The 10,459-nt window shown below is 32.8% G+C and overlaps 1 protein-coding gene across 1 annotated transcript; it reads right to left on the bottom strand.

The window, feature by feature from the left end:
- Window positions 1-248: 248 nt before the first annotated feature.
- On the bottom strand, window positions 249-5,386 carry LOC110608034 (E3 ubiquitin-protein ligase PRT1). Its single transcript, XM_043949094.1, is given in 7 exon segments — window positions 249-941; window positions 1,596-1,678; window positions 2,087-2,290; window positions 2,410-2,670; window positions 4,313-4,522; window positions 4,525-4,607; window positions 5,156-5,386. Coding segments are annotated over 7 exon segments (1,272 nt in total). The 5' UTR covers window positions 5,209-5,386; the 3' UTR covers window positions 249-563.
- Between the last annotated feature and the right edge of the window lie 5,073 nt (window positions 5,387-10,459).

The following is a 10,459-nucleotide window of genomic DNA, read 5'->3' as shown; positions in this document are numbered from 1 at the left end:
TAAAATTAAAAAATTATTGAGAACAATAAAATTCAATCTATTAAGTACTTTGTATTTTTCAATAACTTTTATTATTAAAATTATTAAGTTTTATTTAGATAATTCTCACCAAAGTAATTAATAATAATAATAATAATAGAAGAAGAAGAAGACGACGACGGCATTCTGCCAGCCCACTTCACTTGCCACGTCCAGTATCATTAAACTACTGTATACAATAAAAGGGCTCCATAATCTTAGACAGCAAATACACAAGCAAAACAATAATATATATAGCAAATCTACAAGCCCTGGTCTTCCAAATACATAAACCATGCATAAAGAATGAATGTTTACTAATTTAATTCACGACGATGCAAATGCCAATACTTGAAATGTTTATCAAGGATTCAGTTAGAGCTAGAAAGCAAGCAACATTCGATCAACTCTATTTATAGGAATTGCGAATATATGAGACAGCCAGAGCAGAATGCACCAAAATATACATTGAAAAATGCAACCCTTTTTCTTCTTCGGGTATAATTTGATAAACCAGCCCAATGCAATTGCACATATGGGGAAATTTAACTTCTTGATTCGGTCTCATTTTGATCATCTGCACTCTCAGTTTGGATAACAGAAGTATCCGAACTATTTCTGGTACTCTCATGAGTCTCAGGAGACAAAGTGGAGGTAGGGGATTCATTTTCTGAAACTTCTGAAGGATCCTCGTAGTCTGTGAACCCAACAGAAACATCCTCAAACTGGTCACTCACCAGCCTCAACAATACATGACGAAAGTTGGAGGATTTTACACGCTCAAGCCTGTGTTGCGGCGTATGCTGTTGATTGAACCTCCCAGGACGCTTGGAGCGAGTATTATAACAGTCTCCACAAAGGTCAAAACCGATTTTTTCAACACAATCTTTGCACTGGTATCTGTCCCCGACTATAGGATACATCTGTTGATACATGCATAGTGTTACAGTTCTGTGGATAATATTAAGCTAACAAAACAAAATACCAATTAGAAGTACCGCTATTTTTTATATTTGGAAAGATCCACACCACAGTTGTGGTATCTATCCCCGTTTGTACTGCTTTACAATTTGTAACAGGTAATATTCATTTTGAATACATAAAGAACAATCCAATAAGATTCAAATTATTACTGTGATAGAGTGAAGGACACAAGACTTTCGGCAACATGCAGTTTGCTTAAGCCACAAAGCAACAAGCACAACAGAGAGAGAGCGAGTGAGAAATTGAGGGAGAGAGAGATCCATCAATACTAAAGATTTCTATTGGCTCTCATGCCAATATACTGCAATCTTGATATGCTTATTAGACATTCCATATAATAAATGATAAAGTAATGAATAGTCCTAGCTAAACAAAAGCATCAATCACAGACATCATGCTGTGTCTAGAAATTCATCAAACATGGATAACTTCAACATTCTAGTTGATTGACACCTAAACGTCTCCACCTTGCAAAGACCATATTTGGCTAAAATTAAGTCAAATAGCCAAGTTGAGGTGCAATTGATGCAGAGTATGTCATGTCACTAAAACAAGGAAATCACCACAAAATCATGAAATGGACTAGAAATTACCCCACAATAATCGCAGCCAACGTTAATATGAACTTTTAACTCAGCAGGCGTAGCCCCCTGCTGCAAATGCTCTTCCTTTGGCACTGATGAAATAAGAGAAATTTTTTACTAGCTCCTCTAGAAACTGAAGCAGAGTATAACTCATAATGTTTCAAAAATTTAGAAATTAACAATACTTAGACATTGGGGTGAAGTAGCACTATAGAATAATGTTCTATTTTTATAATTAGACAAATTCTAGAAAAAAAAAATTAACAAAGTAGATGCCTTCTTGACTATTAATGAATGCAATTTTTCTTAGCAGGCATGTGAACCACTAGAAATGCATTCCGCCTCCCTAATATGTACTTTTCTTAGATTGGTAATCCAGCTTTTACACATTAAGTTAAGCATGTATCCAAGAAAAAATGACTGGAAGAAACATCATTGACGTATTAAAATCAAAGGGACCAACTGAGCAGATAGTTTTAGGATGGAAGGGGCAGACATACAGTCAGTCTGGTTCTCAATCTCCATGCATGCTTGTTTGAGCTGAACAACATCTCTTCTTGAGGCATACTCTTTAGGGAATTGCCTCTCCAAAAAACAATCAAGCTCCAAACAGACTTTTGGAGAAGTAGTTGGGTGTAAAAACTGACACATCTGACATTTAAGCCCCTTGTCAACTGAAGCCATGATGCAAGCCTCACAATACCCTCAAACAAGATAAAAACAGAAAAAGAAATATTTAATAAAGATCAATCCCAAAGATTTGTGATGTTAGGTGACAATACCTGATAGCATTTTAGGGGCTAATCGAAGTCCAAAAAGTTACCATGGCCACAATTGAGAACAACTGGACGAAAAAGCAGTTGCTTGCATGCAGTGCACTGTACATCAGTGATCGACACCATCTTGAAATTTCCATTTGGCACCTGTTGGCTGCTGAAGCAAGAATCTGAGACTGAGGTGGACTCCAAACTAGTAATTGATGGATGTTCAGTATCCTTGAGGGGATTATGTTCTTGATTGGCATTAGATCCACATGCACTGAAATCAAACTGTGGTGAAAAATAGCCTATTGCTTTTTCTTCCGCTGAAACATGCAAAGGCAACAATGTGATATCATTGAATTTTAATGATATTCCTGTTATTTGTAGAGAAACTTAGGTCTTTAGTACTCAAAACCCATGTTAGAGACACTAGCAGAATAAATACTACATGTGCCCACTATAGAAACTATTAAGAGTGAAATATCAGTAATTATTAAATGGAAAGACCTTTATTGAGGAATTAATGCTTAATATCATGTCAATCAAAAAATCATTACAATTTTATAAAGTTCTATGAATCGTTCCTGCCTATCAACAATAGGTAAGTATTGCCAATAGACTAGGGATGGCAACAAGGTAGGTCCCAACTAATGAACTAAAACTTGATTAGTATTTATCCTGAACTAACCAATCCTATAATAAACCCTATTACTATTACCTGAAAAATCTCCAGCTTGTTTAATTTATTGTATTTTAACTAATATTGTACATACACATCTTTAGTGATATTTTATATTTTATTTTAATAATTCTACAAATTTTATTTAAAATGTAATATATGAAATATAAATACCATTGTAAATAGTACATTCCTATATTTAATTATTTTACCCACTCACACCCTTGAATAGTCTGATTTTCCTCCACAACAATATATGACTAGCTTTGAGTCTCTCTTGACCCAAACCCAATAACAAAGCTTTAAATGAGTAACGCCGCACATGGGCTGCTCGAGGGCTTAGCAAAAGCCCAGCTCAACTCATTTTTTTGAACAAGCCAAAGTCAAGCTTATTAATAAGCTTTAGGACTTGCAAGCTAGCTCGTATAATGAACTCATAAGCTATTCTGTTAAACAAGTTCGCAAGTATGATCATAAATTAGGCTGGTGAACTATCTCGTTTACAAGTTCATTTATATTAATTTTTTACATTTTATACTATTGCAAATATATTAAACATTAGTTCACAGTTCTATAAAATTAATAACAAATATTTAAAACTATGATATAATTAAGTTATATAGAACATAGTTATTTATAATTTAAATTTAATTAATTTCATAAAAAACAATATATTTTTTAAATGACAAATAGAGTTATTAAACAAGTTACTAATTTAATTCGTATCATTTATTAATTTTATTATTAAATGAGTTTCAAATAATTATTATTTTTCTTGTGATCTAAAACAAGTCAAGCTTGAGTTTACAATCTTAATGAACAAGCTACATAGAGTTGAGAACGCAAGCTTGATAAATGAACCAAATACAAGCTGAGCCTCAAACACGATAAACAAGCTAATTGGAATCGAGACTGAACATGATAAACTCTAAAAGAGCAAAGCCTGAGCTTCAAATTTGATTTTGAGCTCAAGCTCAAAACAGATTTAATGAATCAAGCTTGAACTCTTCAAAACTTGACTTGGCTTGATGATGCACTAACAGATATGGGTACTATATGCTAAATGTGAACCCATGCCAAACCCACTATCCAAACATACTAATAGGCTTTTGCCGGATAAGTACCCTATACTTGACTGGCTGCCATTCCTATAATGCCTTCATTATTTAAAAAAAGTAATCATTTAATATAGAATTGAGACCACTAATCATTAACCAAGAGTTGTGTTCATTGTGTACTGCGCATCAGCACAAAGTAAAGAACTACACAAAGAATATGAAGCTTACCCAGAATTTGTTCTTCCCTTCTCTTATAGGTAATGGGATACATCTTCAAAAGCAAGAAGTGCAGCATCTCACAGATGGTTGGGAAGTGATTATATGGATGCCTACAAATTGGACAATGGGATTCACGTAGACAATTCATGGATTTATGGACGCACCAGAAACAGGACATGTGACCACAAGCTACAACCACAAAAAGATAATTAAGAAAAAAAGAAGTCTGAAACATATCGAAGTATTGTATTTTTCAAGCAGAAACAATGACTTACAGAGCACTATGGGTTTGTATAGAAGATCCCTGAAAACCAAAAAAAGAAAAAAAAAAATCAAATTTAGCATCAATTTAAAGAAATAATAATAAATAAATCATACATATCATAAAACAACAAATAGAAAGGACAATCAAGACTACAAGTCATCCACAACCCTCATCAAGCCATAGCGTTAAAGCTACATATATAAAGCTACGAAAATTCACATAATCGATCTAATCACAAAGCCAACATAAAAAAAAAAACCTTCGGTTTTCGATTATGAGGAATTCATTATTCATTTACAATTATATCATTACCCAGGACTTTATATTTGTCACAGATTTCATACAAATTTAGAGAGTTATCCAAACACTTGCGCAAAATTCCCCCCCAAAAAAAAAGATAATAATGTCCAAATCTATAATTCAATTTCCATGGACAAAAAAGGTCTCGTGAACGCTTTGAATAAACTCAGATCCACGACCCACAGCCTTAGTTATCGAGTAATATACATATATCCTCTAAATTAAGAGGAAAAATCAAGAAAGCAGCGAAAATTAAAGGAATGGAAGAGGAGGAGAGGGAAACTTACAGACAAATGCAACAGAGAAAAGAATCGGGAATGTCCTCCAATTTTTCAGCCATCTTGAAATGGTGGATTTGACTTTTGAGAAGAAACGGAGGATGGTGGTGCTTGAGATAATGTCCCAAAGAAACCCTGACCTTGAGAAAGGGGCAAGGCTGCAGGGTTGACGGCGACGGTAGCTTTAGAGCATCCGACTGCTTTGAGTCGGTTCGTGCAGGAATAGAATTACTTCCTGCGTCTCTTATGTTTTCTTTTATTATTATTATTATTATCAACATTTTTTAATATTATTTTAATTAAAATAATATTTAAAATTATGAAGATTATATTTTATCATTAAAATTATTTTATTTTACAAAATGCAAAACTGCGTTGCATTTTTTTAATGAAGCGGGCTTAGTTAGAAAAGTCCAGCTCAAATAAAGTCCAATAAGCCTAACCCAGAAGAAAAGACACTCCAGAATCAACTATCCATCGACTAGAAGTGTACCGCCCTACCCCCCTGAATTCGGCTGAATCGTTGTTTATCCTCCATCTAAATATGCCTCAGAACACAGCGAAATCGCCGCCATCACACGATGAAGCATTCGTTGAGATAGACACAAGGGAAGTAAGAAAATTAAAAACAACAATCTGCGTAAAAAACCCAACAAAAATAAACATGTAAAAGTCAAAAATACTTCTCCTATCAGAGTTTATCAAAAAGCAAATTAGTTCTGACATTTTCAATCTCATATAATTACAAAATCATTTTAAAAAAATTAAATACAAAACTCTGATATTATCACTTAAATATGATATAGTTGGATTTAGACTATGAATTGAATTAAAATTGAATTGATAATTAATTTTAATTTTTGAATTGGACCAAAATTTTAAATTAAAGAATCGATTATAGTTAAAACTCTCTTATATGAATTAATTTTTTAAATCAGCAATCTAATTTAATTTTAATTTAATTTTTTATTTTTAAATAAATTATTTTATAAAATTATGTGATTTAAAATTGATGTATAGATAAATTAAATTATTAAATAATTTATTTAAATGTATATATTATATGTAATATCATTTTATTTTTTATCATATAAATAAAAATATTTTATATAATTTACTTATTTAATAAAAATATATATTTAATAATATTTAAGATTTATATTTATTTTTATATTTTATTTAAATTTTTTATTTTTAAATATTTTTCAAATTGAAATTGGTCGTTCGTAATTTGAACTTGATAAAAATTAAAATTATAAAAAATCAGAATTATAACCGCTTCAAAATCCAACCGAAATTATTAAAAAAATTAAAATTACCTCCATCTATTTTAAATTAGACAATTAAACTGATTACGGCTCAATTTGAAAAATAAATTGAATCACCCATGCCCACGTCTATTATCACTAGCTTGCAACTATTCCGATCAGCATCAACCAGAGAAAATAGGAGAAAAACAAAATTCTACTCAACAAAAACCAAATAAAAATTTCTCAAACAAAATATTAAAAGGAACACAAGAAACCAAAGACCCATGTACTGCGAGGCAACTCCAACCGAAAGGCACAGGAGCCTCGTCCCACCGACTCAGGCTCCTTCTCGAATTGTTACCTCTCATTTTTTTTCTCCTTTCTCAACTCACTTGTTGTACAACCTTATTAATATTTTAATATGACATAACTTATTTTGCTTTTAACCTAAAGATAATGATTTATTTGATAAAAAAATTGAAATTAAAATCAATGTATTTCACTCTTAATAAATAAATATAAAAGTGAATTTAAATTTATTTTTTAATACAAAATATTATTAAGATTTATAATTTGTAAAAATATTATTATATAATGATGATATGAGATCCAGAAAATAAAATTTTACAAGATTTATGCGAACTTAGAAAAAATTTAGTCCATGAGAAGAGTGTTTCTCCTTTTATTCATTTCCTTTTGTCTGCTAGCGACGTGTAACAAAGTTTTTGTAATTAGACTACGTGTCTCTGCCATACGGATCTGGACGTACGAGAATATCAGATTCCTGCTACATGCGTAACGGCCACTTAATTTTTCTCTGACACGTGGACCTACCAGTCAGATGGGCTAGCCACTTTCCTTCTTCTGGGCCGGGATGGAAGATGTGGTTAAGGTTGAGTCTAGAGGAGGCCTGATCATTGGGCCGAAAAGGCTGGGCCGACCGGATTGAGGAATCTAGGTGGAGTCCGGTCCTACAACTGAGCGGGCTGGACTTGACTCTTACAGGAGATTTAGAAGTCTTCAGATTATGGGCTGTTTTTATGGGTCTGACCTTAGACCGAAGTGAAAAAATCTAGCGATCATAATGTAATATCATATATTTTGAATATATAAAGCTATTTTTTTTTACCATACAATAGAGCTTGGATTAGTTAGATTCATTGAGCAAAAAGGATATTACATGAAAACAAGAGCTTAGAAAAATAAAACAAAGAAATAACCACAAATCAAACCACTCAAATAATAAAAAGACAAAATAAACTATTCAGATCCAAATCAAATAAGACCCAAACGGTAAGAAAAGAAATGACTACCTCTTGAGAAACCCTCCACTAGTATCACTGCCACACAGAACAATAAAAATAGACATAAAAAATCCAATAGCAACCAACAACGATTTCAGAAAAATATAAATAAAAATAAACAAGTGATCAAGAAAACAAACAAGAATAGAATATAAAAATAAACAAGCGACCTAGAAAACAAACAAGAATAGAATGTTCACTGAACAACCACAAAGAACAGAATCTAACAACCGAAACAAACTCAGCAGCAACGAACTACAACATCAAACAGATGATAAAGAGCAAACATGCAATTCAGAAAAAACCCTTGGCAACAAGAAAAGCGAGAGTGTGGACCGATAGCTAGGAAGAGGCTGGCGATAGCTCTCATGGGAGCATTAGTCACCGAGCATCGTGGTGCGGTTCCGAGATATTGACATCTGTCGAAGAATTTCTCTAGATGGTAGAGCCGAGCAAATTCTCGGAGCAGAACCAAAAAAACCCTCCATTGAAAGCCACAAGGATCCGCAAAAAAGAAAAGGAAAACAAACAATGCAAAGAAAATTAAAAGAAAAAAAGAAAAAGAAAAATGAAACATCACTGCCCTAACAGGATCGATAAGGGACTCAAGCCAGAGCAAGAACAAAACCGAAAAACCATCAGAAGACCTTCCCTTGCCTAGAGATAGGGGAAGGCAGAAGCCAACCAAATGGGAAGCCTGCAACAACTGATGCAAAAAGACCCAAAGCAAAAGCCCTACCCTCATCCGATTACCACTTCCACTTCTCCAACCTCTTTTTTCGCTCTTTCTTTTTCTCTCTTCACATCGATATAATTACTTTTTAATATATAAAGCTATGCTAAGAAAAAAAAAAAAAAACCTTCATTCCCATGGAACTCTAACATTTTATTTCTTATATTTTTTTAATTTTTATTTTTTTTCCCGAAAGAGATTTTTCAAGTCAAAGTTTTTGATTTCTTTAGTATTAATCATAATTTTAAAAAGACTAAATTCATTGCATCCAGGTCCACGTCTACTAAAAAATTAATAGTCAATCTAAAGTTTAACAATACCTAGCGCTTACCAAAGAATTTGATTGATGATTTTGAAATAATTTTTCTAAATATAAAATAAGTCTTAATTTTTAAAAATTAGAATTAACTGATCGAAGAGTGTGTAAAAAATAGTGGTGATATTGATTACTTGTCCAATACTTATGTATTAATAATATATAATTTTTAATTTTCTCCTTTCTTTAATTGTTTCTCTTTCTTATACCCATAATCAAGCCTTCACTTTCTTTATTTTCTTTGTCTAGTTGCAGGAATCAAAATTATAAATTGCATCCTAATCATTTCTGATGACCGCCGGACTTCATTTGCCCTGAGCAAGACCGGGTCAAAGAGGAGAATAATAACCCAAAACCCATCAAGCCCTCCTTAAATAAGATCGACCCAGCGTTTCAAGTCTCGACCCGACGCGGGGGTAGGCTAGGTCCACCCTGAACCCGGATCCAATAAGAAGAAGTCCAGCCCAGTGAAGTGAGGTGGGAAAGAATAGTAGGCCCAAACATCTGGCAACCCTACCTGCATGTTCGCTGGAGAGAATTAAATGACCGTCTGGCATGGGAAGGAGTCCTGACACACCCGTACGTACGGTAGTATTGTAACAGAGAGGCAGATATACATAAGGGACAAAAAAAGAAAGGGCTCTGCTCTTTTTCCTTCTCCTTCCTGGACTCCATTTTTATTTTCTCTCTGCAACTCTTGCCTAAATATACTACTCTAATTCATAAAATCTGACTTGAACGTCGGAGGGTCTCCACCGGAGCATATTCGGTAGACCCTGACCTTTTTTTGTATTTTGCAGGTCCTTTCATTAAATAGAACATTAAGAGATCCATTTGATGGACTCATATGATGGAGCAAGAAAAAAGTCATCAGATCTATCATGCAGTAGGAGGAAAAAAAGATTTATCAATTTCCTCCTATCAACTTGATCCCTCAACTTCTTTGCTCTATAAAATAAATTAAAAAACAAAAGAACACAGTCCGGATGAAGTTTTTAAGCACTGAAAACGACAATACCCACAAAACTCAGTAAACACACAAAAATCGCTGAGTTGAGGGAGGCCGTATGATCATCAAATGAAAGGTTTTCTCATAATGGAATATGTGAGAGATGGTGAGTTATTTGCCAAAATTGAGAAGGAAATGCTCAAGGAAGATTTGCCCTAGCCATGGGGTTTCTCACCATGATTGAAGGCTTGAAAGTCTTCTTCTAAATGATAACGATAACTTGGAAGCTTGTAATATAAGAAACATGCACTTACGTTTTAGCTGAAAAGGCGAGATAAAAAATTTTGATTCCCTGGAGATACGGGATTTTAAATCCATAAGCAAGAGAAGATATAAGGAATTTTTTTTTTTTTTTTAAAATGGAGAAGATATAAGGAATTTGAAGAGTTTTTAATATTATTTTTTAATTTATCAATGCCCTGTCATCATTTATTTGCGTCTCACCTCGCTCAACATCAGGTTCATTCACGTACTTTACGTCGTACTAAGATAATAGAGATCTAACGATAAAAAATATAAATTGATTCAATTCAAAATCAAAGATATTTTTAAATTTATTAAGCTATTTTCAAATCTATTTAATTGAGAGAGTATATTTTATTCACACAAAATCGAATCATTAAAAAATAAAGTATGTTAATAAATTTTTATTTAATTTTTATATTTAATTTTATTTAAAAAAGATATTAAATCATTCATTT

Source organism: Manihot esculenta, chromosome 12, assembly GCF_001659605.2.
Source record: "Manihot esculenta cultivar AM560-2 chromosome 12, M.esculenta_v8, whole genome shotgun sequence".
Lineage (NCBI taxonomy): Eukaryota > Viridiplantae > Streptophyta > Magnoliopsida > Malpighiales > Euphorbiaceae > Manihot > Manihot esculenta.
The sequence above is the reverse complement of the archived record's forward strand: the minus strand, read 5'-3'. Positions and strand labels throughout refer to the sequence as shown.